General features: G+C 42.0%; 1 protein-coding gene across 9 annotated transcripts in view; it reads right to left on the reverse strand.

Annotated features, from left to right (window-relative positions):
* The window catches only part of TERT (telomerase reverse transcriptase), a 130,674-nt gene extending 113,362 nt beyond the window's left edge, over nucleotides 1–17,312 (reverse strand). For 4 of the 9 annotated variants that reach the window (XM_043508495.1, XM_043508494.1, XM_043508493.1 and 1 more), the window contains exons 1-5: nucleotides 16,572–17,311; nucleotides 12,224–14,207; nucleotides 9,899–9,964; nucleotides 8,030–8,225; nucleotides 1,935–2,124 (exon numbers count right to left, since the gene is read on the reverse strand). In XM_043508495.1, the coding sequence (XP_043364430.1) occupies nucleotides 1,935–2,124; nucleotides 8,030–8,225; nucleotides 9,899–9,964; nucleotides 12,224–14,207; nucleotides 16,572–16,808 (2,673 nt within the window). In that variant the 5' untranslated portion in view covers nucleotides 16,809–17,311. Of the gene's footprint in view, nucleotides 1–1,934; nucleotides 2,125–8,029; nucleotides 8,226–9,898; nucleotides 9,965–12,223; nucleotides 14,666–16,571 lie in introns of those variants that run through there. The other 5 variants (XM_043508496.1, XM_038391850.2, XM_043508498.1 and 2 more) reach the window with 4 other exon arrangements.
* Nucleotides 17,313–18,079: the final 767 nt, after the last annotated feature.

An 18,079-nucleotide genomic window follows, 5' to 3' on the forward strand; every position in this document is an offset into this window, starting at 1 on the left:
GTTTTTAATTTATAAGCGGTGGGGGGAGGGGTGACACTCAGAGGCTTGCTATGTGAAAGGGGTAACCAGTACAAAAGTTTGAGAACCACTGCGTTACATACTGGTCCTCAATCCTAGGTGGGGAAAATCCACACACACTTACTTTTAAGTTTTTAAATAGGTTTGTTAAAAAAATTAAACTGGTTGAAAATTTTCAAAATATTTTTCATCAACTTAAGAGAGCCAAAGATTTTTGAAAATTCAAAATCTTCTCCTGCAATTTGGTCTGTTGCTGCACAAGCCAAGTTCTGTACTGGAGAACCATCAGAAAAGAGGGTGGATGACAGATCTAATCCAATTTGGTAAACATATCTTTAAATCTTAACGACTCAGAGGGGATCTTTGAAAAGACTATCAACTTTCCCAAAGGACTCTGATCTATTAAGAGAGACCCTCACAGAAGTTTAAAAATTTGTCTCTTTTCTGACATTGTAATTGGAGTATGCAATTGGGGGAAAGGTGTCCTGATTCAGATGAAAAGATCACCTTGACCTTTTGAAAGGAGTCAGTATAGTTCCACATGATAAAATTCCTATTTCATTTGTTCCCCCCCCCCCTTTTTTTTTTTTTTAAGAAATTGGGGAAAAACATAGCATGAAAAGCTACCTCAAAAGAAAGCTAAGGTTGCAAAGTTGAGCACTCAAAAGCTAGGAACTGCCTGGCCAATGTTAATTCAAACTGCTTGCACATATGTAATGAGTATTTAATTATACGATCACATACTATTTTTTTCATGGGCCCCCGGACTCTTTCACTGCATAGAATGGAACTGCTGTGGGGATGAATCAGGGTTACATAGTGAATGAGGCTGGTGTCTGTAGGGCTCTGGCCTCATTTGTTTCTGAAGTTGGAAAGTGTACAGTAAATAAGGCAGGAGATTTCCAGGAAAAGAAAGGATGATCTTGTGGTTTAGGAAGTTGAATGACACCCTGGGGAAACTATCCCTGCTTCTGCCCACAGAATTCTTGTATGTTGCTGGGCAAGTCATTTAAATCAAATTTTTATCCCTCATTTCATGGGTGCCCAATTTGAGACACAAAGTGCTAGATTTGCAGAAATGCTGAGCATTCACAATAGCAACCAAAGTCAATTGGAGCTGTATTTGGAACACATAAAGTATGATACAAATGTTAAATATTCTGAAGATTAGGCCCTAGGCACATCAATTTGGGAATCACAAATTACTTCAACAATTTTGGTCTTAAAGAAAAGGAGTACTTGTGGCACCTTAGAGACTAACAAATTTATTTGAGTAAGTCTCTAAGGTACCACAAGTACTCCTTTTCTTTTTGCGAATACAGACTAACACAACTGCTATTCTGAATTTTGGTCTTGATATTCTTCTGTGCCTTAATTTCACCATCTGTAAACTGGGAGTAGTACTCTCTCATTTTACCCAGGTATTGTGAATATTTATGAAGCACTCTGATTCTATGATGAGAACATCACAGAAAAACCCATAAGGAAATTATAAATTCAGAGTTTTCACTGCAGGGTTTGGATTGTTTGCAGTAAATAGAGGATGGGACGATATACTGGACAATGAGTATTAAAATAAATGTTGACTAACTGTTCATTCAGTTAACACTAGTCAAACTATACACTGAATGAATCCAGGGCGGGGGCGGGGGGAAGGGGAGGGTGCATGGGGGGATTTGTATGTGATCTTGTAATTAAAAAGACAGTCATAATGTATATACATAGGGGGCCCAAAATAGGGTTGCAAGGCCAACCTTAGTTTTGGTATTTCCTGACTTTTGAGTGCCTGAGTTTGCAATCTTATTTTAAAATTTATTTTATTTATATATAATAATATAAACACCTATCGACAACCCCCTTGGATATTAGTTACAATATGACAAAAAAGAACATAGGCAAATTCATTAAAGAGTGACCTTCTTGTCTCTGCTTTTCCTGTTCAATGTTTTTGCTCCAACAACACTGTTCACTTTTACTATAGGTCGCAACCCATTTGGTTTAGGGATGAACCGAAGTTTTGATGCCATAGGAACACATTTCTTCTGCTGTACTTTTTCAATTTCCTCTGCAGATAATGCACGAAGATGCACTTTGGCAAAATGGTTTCTAAAATAAAAATGGACATTAAGTTTAAAGGGACTTAAAACATATGCAACTTACTGCATTTATCTTCTGAGTGAAGTATTCAGTTTCAGGAAATAATCACATATATTCACTTATCTTACCAAAGGATAATCCAAGAAAACATACTATGCTAGAAGCATTATTCAGAATAGAATTAAGTTTCCTGTCCACACAGACTTTGTCTCCCGAACGTCAGCTGGAGATGATTCTTGTGCAAGAGAAAGGGCTATAAGAGGGGCAGATGCCCCAAATCATCTCTCCTTTGCTCTCTACCAACAAGATCAACAACACTCGAAGAAAAGAAATAGCATTGGACTGGGGAGGGGGGAAGGGGGGAAGATAATGACTGAATGATTCAGCCAGTAAGGCTGTTGGAACTTGTGATGAGAGAGACCTTTGCTTTGAATTCACTCAGCTTGTTAAATTAGGCATTAGTTGCATTTTATCTTTTAGTTCTTGGTAACCAGTTCTGACTTTTATGCCTCATGACTTGTAATCACTTAAAATCTCTCCTTCTGTAGTTAATAAATTTGCTTTATCTAAACCAGTTTGGATTGAAGTGTTTGGGAAACTTCATTTGGAATAATAGGATTTGTGCACATCATTTTCTATTAATAAAATGACTGGCTTTATATGAGCGTATATTGTCCAGGAGGGTGCTGGGTAGTACAAGATGCACATTTCTGGAGGGAAGTCTGGGAATGGGAGTTTGCTCATGTCGGCCGGCTATGTAATCATGCAACATAGCCAGGAGTGGTTTATATGCTGGAGGCTGTGTGTAATCAGATCACGAGTGGTTGTTCTTACAGCGAAGCAGTATAAAGGGCATTACAGCTTGGAGAATTGAGCGGGAACAGTTGTCCATGAGTCCAGATTGCGTAATGTCACACATAGGCATAAGGATCCACCTGCATGGATCAGATTTTAAGATGGGGCAACAGGGTGCAGAGTCCCATTCAAGTAAATGGGTCTGCGTGCAGAGGTCCACCTCCATGGATCACACTGCAGTGTTGCTAGTGTTTGTTTTATTTTATTTTTTGATAAATAAAACTTCCTGGTCTTAACAACTTTGGTACAGATTTTCTTTTCTAAACACAAAGTTGAAAACATTGTTAGTATTTATTAAGTTCAATATTTCATGTTATTTAGTTACGTTAGATGCTATTAATTGAATATAAAAAATTAATATTTTATAATGTATTAAGTGTAAAAGCCTATGTGTTTGTGCACACTAAGGTTGCTAGTTTGAACCCAAGATATGATATGCCAAACAATGTTCATTATTATTATATAATATTTATAATGTGTTGTGGCCAGAAGATGCAACAATTGTGGACCTGTGTGATAATTGGGCCAATAAATTTGGCCTAATTGTGAACTCAAGTTGTGAGAAGCGAGTGAAAGTTAATGGAATGTTGCAATAATCTATCACAACAACGTTGACAGGGAAAGGTGTAAAAAAAAAAAAAAAAAAAAAGACTGAATTAGTCCAAACAGAAAGGCCTACTGATACATCTCAAGGACTCTCAAGATCATGCCTAGTCAACAAGAAAAGTGCGAAACTGGACCCAAATTGGTGCGTCAAAAACAAAGCCTAATTGGTGGACAAAATAATAAGCAGATGGACTATTATGTCCATCATTTCTTTTTGGGGTTGTTTAAAAAACAAGAAAAAAGACTTTAGGAGGAAAATACAGATGAATGGACAGAGGCTACTGGCGATGCTGGCTGACTGAAGAAGGGGAACGAGAGAGCCTCACCATCATGGTTGCCACCTCATCTCTTGGGAACCTGGGCCTTCATTACCTGATCCAGAGATATATTCTATTAGACCAAGCCAGAGAGAGGGACCCAGCATCACCACTTCTACCTGCACTGGCTGAAGCCCAACCACCACCTGAGACTCTCTCGCCTTTTCCCTCCAACACCCCCTCCCCGCTTGTCCTTTTCCTTCCCTACCTTATTTAACCACTTTCCTATTCCACTTTTTTTCTTCTTCTTTCTAATAAGAACCTGGATTAGCCAGCCAAGACTGCATATTTTGCAACACTGTAATAAGCCTGTGACCAGAAACAGAACAACTAAAACAATGTCCTAAACAGCAATGCTGGTACAAGTCTGACAGGTCTTAGGAGAGCTGATAAGCCCATGTGCTTTGCCTGTGTTTTTCTAACAGTAAGGCTGCAAGTGCAAGTCAACATCGGAGACAAAAGCTGCATTTTCTATCTTTGCTGTTCTTTTCTCTCCCCTTCTGTATGTTTGTCTTGTTTTGTCTTCTTAGGAAACGGGATCAGACTTTAACAGACAGCGCCAGCCCATCTGAATTAACTTTTTTCCCCCAAAAGGAGTTACAACCTTTGGATAGGCCATCAAACAAGCGTGTTTCCTTCTAAAAACTCTCTTCAGCTGAAGGGAAAGAGAATGGGAACAAGGGACGTTGTTAAAATGAAAGCCTTAATATTTTGGATTTCAAATGCTTCCTTGTTTTTTCATTTTTGTATCTTTAATAAAAGGTTAAAATGATTTTTAATTGGGTGTTTGCCATGGTATTAAGCAAACTGAGATCTCTGTATACCAAATCCCAAACTTTGTTTAAAACTATTTAATGTTGGACAGTGACTGGATTATGTTAACATATACTCCATATAAATTAATGCAATATGCCTCACTGGGTCAGGTACTGTACCAACACATATGAAGACCTTATCAGTGTTAACTTGGCCAAGTTGTACATACTAACTAAATAGATTAGTGTACTGTAGTCTATAAGAATTAAAATGAAAGTTTGTAAACAATACAATGTATTTGAATGAACATTGCCATTAGATCTTAAACTTTTGCATTTCCTCACCTTAGGGTTCAAAATTGCAAATTTAAATATTGCATTATCAAAGAACTTGAATGTGTGAAACAATTTTTTAAAAGATAAAAACAATATTGAGTTCTAGAATTACATTGTTTAAAAGCAAAAGCTATAGCATTTCCTATTGCATGACATTATAAAAGGTGAAATACCTAGTTGTGATACTATGTAATTCCACAATACAGTACTATAGAATTATTATTTTTTAAACATTAATTAAAGTGAATTTAGTAGCTTTTAACTTTGTCTTCCCAATCTTACTATGGGACTTTGGGACTTACTATGGGACACTATCCATCTGTAATTTTTTATTTTTTAGTTTTGAAACTTCATTTGTTTGAGTTACCCATGAGAAAGAGACATTTGTTTTAATTTAAACAGATTAAATACTTCTCTCATCCCCACACCCTACTTGGAGAATTCAAAAATGGTTGAAGCAATTTTAATCAGCTTCCCCACACAACAGTCACTTTTGAACTGACAAAGCAGGACCATTTTAATCTCAAAATGATTTTTAAGAAATTGAGTGAATGAAAATGGAATGGAGGGGCAAAGTTGTAACCTTAACTACTGCAAAATGGAAGACTCAAGGAATATTTCCAACACACCTCTGACCAACATATTATCCCACAGAGACCTTCCAACCAACACTACAAAAAGAAGGATTCTGGGTGGACTCCTCCTGAAGGTCGAAACAGCAGCCTGGATTTCTACATAGAGTGCTTCCGCCGACGTGCACGAGCTGAAATTGTGGAAAAGCAGCATCGCTTACCCCATAACCTCAGCCATGCAGAACACAGTGCCATCCACAGCCTCAGAAACAACTCTGACATCATAATCAAAAAGGCTGACAAAGGAGGTGCTATCGTCATCATGAATAGGTCGGAGTATGAACAAGAGGCTACTAGGCAGCTCTCCAATACCACTTTCTACAAGCCATTACCCTCTGATCCCACTGAGAGTTACCAAAAGACTCTACAGCATTTGCTCAAGAAACTCCCTGGAAAAGCACAAGAACAAATCCGCACAGACACACCCCTGGCCTGGGATATTCTATCTGCTACCCAAGATCCATAAACCTGGAAATCCTGGACGCCCCATCATCTCAGGCATTGGCACCCTGACAGCAGGATTGTCTGGCTATGTAGACTCCCTCCTCAGGCCCTTCGTTACCAGCACTCCCAGCTATCTTCGAGACACCACTGACTTCCTGAGGAAACTACAGTCCATTGGTGATCTTCCTAAAAACACCATCCTAGCCACTATGGATGTAGAAGCCCTCTACACCAACATTCCACACAAAGATGGGCTACAAGCCATCAAGAACAGTATCCCCGATACTGTCACGGCTAACCTGGTGGCTGAACTTTGTGACTTTGTCCTCACCCATAACTATTTCACATTTGGGGACAATGTATACCTTCAAATCAGCGGCACTGCGATGGGTGCCCGCATGGCCCCACAGTATGCCAACATTTTTATGGCTGACTTAGAACAACGCTTCTTCAGCTCTCGTCCCCTAATGCCCCTACTCTACTTGCGCTACATTGATGACATCTTCATCATCTGGACCCATGGAAAAGAAGCCCTTGAGGAATTCCACCATGATTTCAACAATTTCCATCCCACCATCAACCTCAGCCTGGACCAGTTCACACAAGAGATCCACTTCCTGGACACTACGGTGCTAATAAGCGATGGTCACATAAACACCACCCTATATCGGAAACCTACTGACCGCTATTCCTACCTACATGCCTCTAGCTTTCATCCAGATCATACCACTCGATCCATTGTCTACAGCCAAGCGCTACGATATAACCGCATTTGCTCCAACCCCTCAGACAGAGACAAACACCTACAAGATCTCTATCATGCATTCCTACAACTACAATACCCACCTGCTGAAGTGAAGAAACAGATTGACAGAGCCAGAAGAGTACCCAGAAGTCACCTACTACAGGACAGGCCTAACAAAGAAAATAACAGAACGCCACTAGCCATCACCTTCAGCCCCCAACTAAAACCTCTCCAACGCATCATCAAGGATCTACAACCTATCCTGAAGGACGACCCATAACTCTCACAGATCTTGGGAGACAGGCCAGTCCTTGCTTACAGACAGCCCCCCAATCTGAAGCAAATACTCACCAGCAACCACACACCATACAACAGAACCACTAACCCAGGAACCTATCCTTGCAGCAAAGACCGTTGCCAACTCTGTCCACATATCTATTCAGGGGATACCATCATAGGGCCTAATCACATCAGCCACACTATCAGAGGCTCGTTCACCTGCGCATCTACCAATGTGATATATGCCATCATGTGCCAGCAATGCCCCTCTGCCATGTACATTGGCCAAACTGGACAGTCTCTACGTAAAAGAATGAATGGACACAAATCAGACGTCAAGAATTATAACATTCAAAAACCAGTTGGAGAACACTTCAATCTCTCTGGTCACTCGATCACAGACCTAAGAGTGGCTATCCTTCAACAAAAAAGCTTCAAAAACAGACTCCAACGAGAGACTGCTGAATTGGAATTAATTTGCAAACTGGATACAATTAACTTAGGCTTGAATAGAGACTGGGAATGGATGAGTCATTACACAAAGTAAAACTATTTCCCCATGGTATTTCTCCCTCCCACCCCACCCCCCACTGTTCCTCTGATATTCTTGTTAACTGCTGGAATTAGCCTACCTTGCTTGTCACCATGAAAGGTTTTCCTCCCCCCCCCCCCCCCCCCGCTGCTGGTGATGGCTTATCTTAAGTGATCACTCTCCTTACAGTGTGTATGATAAACCCATTGTTTCATGTTCTCTGTGTGTGTGTGTATATAAATCTCTCCTCTGTTTTTTCCACCAAATGCAACTGATGAAGTGAGCTGTAGCTCACGAAAGCTTATGCTCTAATAAATATTTGTTAGTCTCTAAGGTGCCACAAGTACTCCTTTTCTTTTTGCAAAATGGAAGGTTTCCATATTTTGTAAATGGTAGACTTTTATTAGAAATACCTCATTCCAATGTTCTGTAACTTGCTCCAAATTAGTTTTCGGTAGAAGAAAAGCATGTTCTTCTGGAACATGGTCTCGGTGATGTAGAAAAATGATCTGAGCAGCTGTACAATATAGGTATCCATCAGCCAGTATAGGAACTTGGCCAAAATTTCTTCACGGTAATGGTGTTCCAAAGCAGGAACAAAATGATCACCTACAATAAGTAGAATTCAATTATATTCAGAATCTGTAATTCACATTTCTAAAAGCCAACACACACACAAACACACACTATTTTTTAGGCTGAGTTTGGAAAAGGGAGACAGAGAAACTGCCAAACAATTTTACAGTAACTGGTCCCCCAAGCAGCATAACCTCCCATTTTTTTTTTATTAGGCAGACTTTAAGCTTGTCACCTGTTAAGTATAAAGATAAAAAGAATAGTTTGTAGTTACAAAATGCTACTCAACCAATATAAGTATTGAAATGAACCATTCAGATCAGTGATAAATTTAGTGGTCCAGAGGAGAAATAATTATATCTAATTTACTTTCCCCACTCTCTACCCCTTGGCATGCAGAGAAAACTTTTGCATGCACAGTGGCAAGATATTGTAAGGGAAAAGACGAAACTGGCCCTAAATTATTACAAAGAAGAGAGATGTGAGCTATTAGCTCATAAGCAAATGATAAAAATTTTGAACCAGATTCCGAAATTAATGGGGGAGCCAGTGGGGCTAACTGAGGAAAAGCGCAGTCCTTGTGCTTCCTAATAAACTTCTACACAGATTAATTGCAGAGGTGGATTTTATTTAAGATGGACATGATAAATAAAAAAAACTTAATTGCTGCAGTCTGGATCTCAGTTGAAGTTATCTTTGTTTTATCAAACATTGTACTAAAAATATTCTGATGGCCCAATAAAGTGAGATCACTTCAGATCACTGTCATATTCATGGCATCTTTTTTGGTAATCATGCAATGGAAGCAATAAAAATACTGCCCTACAATGCAAGATTTATGGTGCTCTGCCAGAAATATTTTCAAATTAAATGCAAAATCATAGAATATCAAGATTGGAAGGGACCTCAGGAGGTCATCTAGTCCAATCCCCTGCTCAAAGCAGGACCAATCCCCAATTTTTGCCCCGAATCCCTAAATGGCCCCCTCAAGGATTGAACTCACAACCCTAGGTTTAGGGGACCAATGCTCAAACCACTGAGCCATCCCTCCCCCCAAAATCAACATTAAATACAACATGCTAACAGGACAACTAAAATAAGTCAAGAAGCAAAAGGGTAAGATTCCTATAGAAATGTTAACTCAGCCATACGTCACATGGGTGATAATTTTGATTCCTGTTAAACATATTTCCAAACAAACAATACATTTCATAAGAGAATTACAGTTGAAACTCATTTTCCCCATCTGTAAAATGGGAATACAAGCATTTCCTTGTCCCCAACCCTTTATATATCTAGCCTGAAAGCTCTTTAGGACAGGGACTCTCTACAGCACCTAGCACAAAAGGACCTCGATCTTGGTGGAAATCTGCCATAGTTTAAATAAATAAAATAAAATGGTGTTTCAATGGATGTCAGGTAACATCACCAAAAACCCCCACACTAAACGTTTGAAAAACTCTTTGAAAATGAAGTTGTAGCATCCAGCCAATAAAATACACATATGCAAGTAACACATTTGGAAGTTATCTTTGCAACAGATTGTTCATTTTCTACATACGGGCCAACAGATATAAATCTGTTACCATTATGGAATCAGCCTTTAGAGAAGAGATGGAAGACAGGAAAAAAGTTGCTGCTATTCATGGAGAAAAAAGGTTCCAATCTACCAAACTGCAAAGCATGCTTAAATTTTAAGCATATACCTAAGAGTTGTGCTGGATCATGGCCAAAAACCAAGATTCTACTGGAGTTTCTAGGGAGCATATTCTCTGAAATACAGTGAGTCAAAAAGATATTAGCTGAAATTTAAGAATTTGGGACACTAAAAATTTGTATCCAGTTATTTTGAAAATTCATTTTCTCATGCACCCAGAATTACTAACCAAAATATTTGTGTTATGGTTGGACGCAGCATGACAAGTATCAAGATAATGAATGTCAAAAAATATTAAGTGTTGAAACAGCAACGGACTAGTTGAATCTCATATCTGTAAGACTGCCTTCTTCATTTTCACTAAACTTATAAAAATATATCCATGAATGAGACTCTATGAAATTTCAAGCAAAAAATTAGTTTGGGGGTATTTAGAGGGGTGGGGACGGTGAAAAAAAAAGTCAAACTTATAAAATATGGGTAGCTGGAGCTCCAACCTATGAAGGAACTAGCACTCCTCCCTAATAATTTTACTATTTCAATTTTACAATATATCCATGATGAAGGAACTAGCACTCCTCCCTAATAACTTTACTATTTCAATTTTACAATATATCCATGATTGTGTATTAGGGCTTCATTAACATTTCTGTAGGACCCTTAACTTTTTCATTTCCTTTCTCAAACATGTAAACTTCAGAGTGGTATTAACATAGGTCTTCCATTTAAATTTCCTCTCTTAAATAAAGAGGAAAGGGAAAGGAATTTCCCATTCTTAATAATGTTAGCCTTTAGTTCCTAGTTGGGAAATGTCTACACTAGCAAGCCTATGCCAGCGTTGCCCCCTAATATAGACATATTAAGTGATTTTTCAGTTCATAATAAATTTTAGAGCAAACCAGTTCCCCCAGACTTAACAGGGGGTGATCATTAATGAGGATCTGTATACTATCTTTGAAATTTAAAAGTTCATTTAAATTTAAAACTAATCATTTGCTAGTTATCTGTCCTGAGAAAAAAAAGCACAACCTGGCAGCAAGAGAGGCCTGTGCCAGTTTGGGTCACATATATACGTTTCTAAATGACGTACTGTCATACAATATGGACTATCTAGTTTGATATCCTGTCTCTAATATTGTCTGGTACCTGATGTTTCAGAGAAAGGACAGCATCCACCCCACGAAGGAATTTTCCTCCAAACTAATGCCCATCCCCAGAACAGCTTAGTATAAAATTTATATCCTGCAGGATAAGGGTCTCTCTGAAGTTTTTTTTTTTTTTTTATATCAATAAGCTCAATAGTTCTAAAAAATTCTGCTGATCTCTTGGGAGTCATTTATTTCTTTAGCCAGCAAATTCCAGAGTTTAATTCTGCATTTTGTAGAAGGGTATTTTCTTTTGCCAGTTTTAAATTTGTTACCTTTCAGTTTAATTGGATGTCCTCTCATAATTCATGAGTTCCCAGCTGCCCTTCTCTATATCATTTATTATTTTCTATATCTCTATCATATCCACTCTCTAAACTAAACAGTGATCCCCTCTCCTCCCCCCCCGGACACTTTCTACATATTTTGTTTTGAGTTAAGGTGACCAAAACTGAACAAAGTATTCATTGCGAGAGTCATGCCATCCAATAAGCATAATTTCAGATCTAATGTATTAAAACACAGTGAAGAAATTTAAGAAATCACCTTCAGGCAGGGACATGGAAAATGTATTTAAAGAGTGAAAGTTTCAAGTACATAGAAACAGGGAGTTATAAAGCAACCTGTCTAGCACTATCTCGGACCAGTTGGTATAATTTTTAGTCACAGGTATTTTTGGTAACAGTCATGGACAGGTCATGGGCAATAAACAAAAATTCACAGCCTGTGATCTATCCATGACTTATAATAAAAATAAGTGTGATTAAATCTTGGGGGGAGGGAGAGGGAGAATTTTGCTGGAAGCGTGGGGAGCCGCTGCTGGAGGGTGGGGGGGCGCGCATGGGGCCAGCGAACCACAGCTGCTCCAGCCAGCCGCCCAAGGACCGCCGCCCGGGGCCAGCGGACCATGGCTGCTCCGGGACTGCTGCTGGGGGCTGCTGGAGCAGCGGCTGGTGTGGCTGTCCTGGGGACCACCTAAGCAGCTGACTCCAGAGCCAGCTGCTTGGGCGACCCTGGGGGCAGCCACATTGGCCCCTGCAGAAGTCATGGAAGGTCATAGAATCCGTGACTTCTGCGACCTCCAGGACAGACACAGAGCCCTAATAATAAGCAACCACACTAGCCTTTCAACACTGAACATTCAGTTCAAGCCCTCACTTGGGTTAAATCTGAACATTGGTCAGCTGCCTCCACTGTATAGTGCCTTATTTTAATATTACAATTAGTACCTTTGATCACACGAAGCCATGTACAGTCATTCACTCTCATCTTCCACATCAATTCCTGCAAAGAAAACCTGGCAAATTTTCCCAGGGAGATAAATGTTTTCACATTTTTTAAAAAGCGGCACTTGTTATAGCTAGAACCCCACAGTTCTTCTGGTACCACCAGGTCTAAACATTCCCGCACAAAAACATACACCTGCCAGTGGCTGCTGTGCTGTCTGAGAAGCGCCTTCAAGCCAGGATCACAGAATTCTTTAGCATTTTGTCTTTCATTTTCTGTTTGCCCCAACACAAATTTCTCAGGGCTGCTTAAGATACTTAAATCCGTTGAAGTTCTTTTAGAAAGCAAACACGAACCATTTGGAACATCAGTGTAACCACCTTCTCTGCTATTGCTTGTCAAACATATAGGAGGCTCTTTCCCAACTTGACCTTCTGCTTCCCTATCAATCTGTACTCTGTCACATGAAACTGACTGACAAATTGTGTCAGTTTTGCTTGAATTTGTCTCAGAAATCCAGACAGGACAATTCTTTTTTAAAAGTACCAAATAGGGACACTTTGCATGATTCTTTAACAATTTTTGAAATACATCTCTCATCTGCCAATAGCGTTTGGGCAATCTCTTCTTTCTCCAGTTGTAACTTGCTATGTTTTCACTGCATTTTTGCGCCAACATTTTGCTGTTTAAGAATATCGTTTCTACAAGCTGTTGTCCCCCTGCTTGGCAGCCCTTTAAGCGATTCAATAAAAATGATTTAGGAAAACATTCTTGGAAGCTCCTGGAAGAATACAAGAGACATTTCCTCCCAATGTACACTCTGGAACGTGAGATTTTATTGGATAGCTTCTTAGCTATATTAGTTGGGGGGCACTTAAGTCCTCTGTATTTTAAAAATTTATCTTCTGCTTTTTTCATTTGTACAGAACCAACCTGAAATTTACAGATATCTAGCTCTACTCCCTCTCTGCTGGAATTTGTTTTAGTATCAGTGCTAGATTTATAAAGTTTATTACGCTGAACATGCAGCCTTAACGAATTCTCATCATCTGTCACAGACTTTTCCTTACTATCTTGAACTTCCTGCACTAAAGATGGTGCATCAGGAGTCTCTGCTCTACCCTCATTTTCTTGAGAAATGGACTTTATTTTAATAAAGTTATTTACAGAAAATGATTCTACACATGAAAGAGACTGTGCATCATAAATGATGTCCAAAGTGAACTTGTTTTTATCTACATTAGATCCAAAGCTCCAAGCATCCTCTTCTTCCCTTAGGTTTATCTTCATCCTTTTAGCTGTAACTTCAAATTGATCCCTATCAAGCTTCCTTTTTGAAGGTGTGGCTGTAGCAACTGGATATAGGTTAGGTCCTCTGAGATTTTCCAGGTTTCCAGTGACCATTCTGACCTGTTTGTTTGCTTTAGAATTTTGCCCAACAGCTCCCTTAGCTGTGGCAGAATGCTCATAATCAGGCGCAGAGCCTTGTGTTTTATTATTCCTTTGACTTTTAGTGCTCAAGATATTAATTTCTGATCTTGGTTTCCATTTCCACCTGTTTGTCTTTGATAACTGACATTTTTTTTGCATGTAGTCAAACAGAATATTATGTCTACTTTTTGAATATCTTTGTTTTACAAACACTGTGGAAGGTCCTGCATTACTTGAAGTAAGCTCATACATAGGCTGCCCACATATTTGATAAGAGCAACTCGGTGGCACTAGCATAAAGATAGCACAGTGTTCCAATAAATACATCATAATATCATCCCCTATCCTGCTCAATAATGTTTCCCATAGCACACTCATCCGAAGAGTTTCTGTTGCAGTATTAGGTAGATAGCTGCATATATTTGAAGTAGACATAACCTGCGAATAGGAACTGTTTTCATCCAATAATGCATACCCAAATGCAAGGACATTTTTCTTCTTTTTTTCACAAAGTCTTTGAATGACTCTTATGACTACTTCACTCTCACTAGATAACTGAAGAGAGAGAGAAAAAAAAGTTAATTTTACATGTCAGACCCCCTTATAAACAACAGATACACCTTTTTATTAAAAGGTGTATGCAAGAGAATACAAAACCCCATATTCTGGTTTTAGATTAAGACTTTTAAAAACAAGATTAAGGATTGTGCCACATTATGTCACATTTGAAAATTCCTACTCCAGGCTTTGACATATTGAAAGCTACAACTCTGAATTTAGGCAAGTCAGTAGCCTCTCAGTTCCCCTTATGTAAAATTGGCAAAATTCTCTCTTCCCCCTCACTCAACGTCTATCCTGTCTATTTAGATTGTAAATTCCAAACTCCAGAGGCTGTCTCTTACTGCTTGTCTGAACACAGCACTTAATACAGGGGTAGCCAACCTGAGTGTGAGAAGGAGCCAGAATTTACCAATGTACATTGCCAAAGAACCAGAGTAATAGGTCAGCAGCCCCCCCATCAGCTTCCCCGCCCCTGTTCTCAGCGCCTCCCACCCACCGGCAGCCCCAACAATCAATGCCTCCCCCTCCCTCCCCGCACCTCCTGATCAGCTGTTTCATGGTGTGCAGGAGGCTCTGGGGGGAGGGGGGATGAGCGAGAGCAGGGCATTCTCAGGGGAGGGCATGGGAAGGGGTGGAATAGGGGCAGGGCCTGTGGCAGAACCAGGGGTTGAGCAGCGAGCACCCCCCGGCACACTGGAAAGTTGGCGTCTGTAGCTACAGTCCCAGAGTCAGTGCCTATACAACGAGCCGCATATTAACTTCTGAAGAGCCACACGTGGCTCCAGAGCTCCAGGTTGGCCACCCCTGACCTAACACAACAGGGTCCCAGTCTTGGTTGGGGCCTTCAAGTGCTACTGTAAAATTAACAACAACAAAATATCAGCTCATGGTTTTACAAATTGGTCAATAAGCTTATAGCTGGAGTCCCATTTCAATAATTTTATACAGTAGCTTTGAGAGAGAAATCCAGTGCATTCTTCTACAAGAGGGAAAAAATTATTTTGTTGTTTACATAATAGAACAGAATTGTTTCCCTTTAGATTTTCCTAAAATGTGAAAATATTCAGCTCTGATTATAGATACTAGATTCATAGATACTAAGGTCAGAAGGGACCATTCTGATCATGTAGTCCGACCTCCTGCACAACGCAGGCCACAGAATCTCACCCACCCACTCCTACGAAAAACCTCACCTATGTCTGAGCTATTGAAGTCCTCAAATCGTGGTTTAAAGACTTCAAGGAGCAGAGAAGCCTCCCTCAAGTGACCCGTGCCCCATGCTACAGAGGAAGGTGAAAAGCCTCCAGGGCCTCTTCCAATCTGCCCTGGAGGAAAATTCCTTCCCGACCCCAAATATGGCAATCGGTTAAACCATGAGCATATGGGCAAGATTCACCAGCCAGAAACAGATTACACAAACTACTGTTTTTAATATTTAGATGTTAATGTATAAGGAAAATACAAAAGCAGATAACTTTACATATATAATCTTTTATTTAACCCTGATTTGACTCTGATCTAGATGTAGCTTAGGGACCAGGAAACTTGTTCTCATCCATCACCATCAAGGAAAGGGGAAGAACCACCCCACTGCAGGGCTTTCTAAGAGACAGCCCCTGGCCCCAGGTCACAGAGATTACCTAGTCCCAAGAATAAAAGCAATCATCCGAGTGGCTGTTGTCTTAACGAAAAATTGCATGATCTAACCCACACACAAGCCAAGAGTAGAGAAGAAAAGAAGAACAGAGGAGAAAACAGGAGCAGCACCATTACATGTGGAGGGCAAGGAGCAGGGTCGACAGCAGATCCACGAGCCAATTAAAAAGCACAGAAAAAACAACAGAGCTCTGTGATTCCCCCCTCCCCTCCCGCTTTTGTGGGGGCAGCTGAGCGATCTGGGACCGGAGGGAAAAAGAGAAATGGGTATTTGCAGCAACCACTCATCGGGTGCAAACGCATTTATAGATTCCAGAAATGCCCACCGCCATGCTGACTGCCGCCCAGGCAGCACTACCACCCCCGCGCTGGGCATTTCACAAACGCTGCTTCAGTGAGAAGAGAAGAGAAGAGAAGAGAAGAGAAGAGAAGAGAAGCCAGCCACGGAAGAGCAGAGAGGCTCTTCCTTGCAGACGGGGTTGCTCTGGTGCTTGCTAGACTACAAGCAGCCAGAGGAACTGCCGAGCCCAGGCCAGGAGTACAACCTCCGCTGTTCGAAAGAAGATTAATTCCAGTGGCTTTCAGGAGTCAGGAACCATTCATTTCGCTCCAGCAAGAGGCTTGCGGTGTGCGCGATAGCTGCCCACCAGCCTCCCGAAAGCGTCCTCCCGCTGCCCAGCGAACGCCGACCCCAGGCAGTACCTGTTGGAAGGAGAGGGGCTGGGGGATGGCTCGGGCTCCCCGGGGGACGCACACCACGCACCGAGACACAAACGTCCGATAGAGCTCGGAGTCTCCGCGCTGCAGCAGTTCAGCTTCGCCAGGCCCGCAGGCAGCCGCCTCCCGGAGCCTCTGCACAAACTGTTCAAGCCCCAGCACGTCGGCATAGCAGCCTTCCAGCATGGCCAGCACGGCACGAAAGGGCCCAGAGCCTGCCATGCTTCTGGAGCCGACCCACCTTTCCCAGAAGCGCTGATGCCTCCCTCCCGGACCCACAAACTCCACGTGGGCTGCTGCACCTACTGAGTTCCCGGGGCTGGGAGCTACGGCGGCGACAGCTGCCCACTCCCCCTCCGCCCCAGGCCTATGAGCGCCTGCACATGCTCACACTCCTGCCTGCGCAGACCTAGCGCGCGAGCCTGTTCGCACGGCGGCCGCAGGGCCGGCACGAGCCCACCGGGGGAGCCGTCCGCTGAGCGGGCTTCACCAGCGCCGCACGCGCCCCGCCGCGCGGGCAAGGGGAGCTGAGGTCAGCGGCGAGCCGGGCGGGAGTGGAGGTGGAGGCAGGCCCCGGGGCCCGGCTGGAGGAAGCACGCTGTTTCGGCGGGGAGCGAACTGCTTTCACACGCTATTTGTCAGGACTGCGCAGCGACCGCTTACGGTCCCTGTGGAGGGAGAATGCGCTTAAACAAGGAGCTTCCGAAGGAGACTCGTGGAGAGAGAAGGTGGGGAGGCCGGTGTGGGGCTAGGACGGGGAGACAGCCATCCCTCCACGTTCTTTATCTGGGCGTCTCCATGCCATGCGCACACTGCACCGCCTGATCGATCCACACTTAGGCCAGTGCCGCCACCAGCTTCTGGGTATCGCATATTTGGGTGCTTTGTGATGCACTCACCATGAGTGATTGCATCAGCACAGACGCGGTGTACCACAGGTAAGTAGGTCCGCATGCCCCGTGTTGCTGGCCAGCTTAGTGCCTTGCGGTGTGTTTTCACAGTGCTTTATGATACAGGAGTGATTTGCCAAGGGATTTCTAAGCGCTGGAGAGCAAGTTCCCACGGAGCCACTTTCTCCATCCCATAATTTTCATGCCGTTTTTTAAAACTCCCACAGTCCTGAGCACCACTTTCTAGTCCCCAGCATTGCTCTGGCAGAAGCATGCATCCTGCACAGCTCAGTGCAGTTCTCATGAGTGTTGCTAATACACGATTCTCCTGTATATTCAGAACTTGAACAAATACTATTACAACCTAGGGTTACCATATGTCCAGGTTTTCCCAGGTCCAGACATTTTCTCTTTTTTGACTCTCTGCCCTCTCCCTAGGTGTATTTTTCAATTAAGAGGCAATGTGTGGGATTTTTGCAGCTCAGAAAGCAGAGGGGTCAACTTTCTAACTTCTCTGGGGGTGCTCAATCTCTGCTCTGCGCACCCTGCCCTCACCCTGCCTCTTCCTGTCCCCACTCTTCCCCCCAGTGCCTTCTGCACACT

The sequence above is a fragment of the Dermochelys coriacea genome, chromosome 2, assembly GCF_009764565.3.
Source record: "Dermochelys coriacea isolate rDerCor1 chromosome 2, rDerCor1.pri.v4, whole genome shotgun sequence".
NCBI classification, from domain to species: domain Eukaryota; kingdom Metazoa; phylum Chordata; order Testudines; family Dermochelyidae; genus Dermochelys; species Dermochelys coriacea.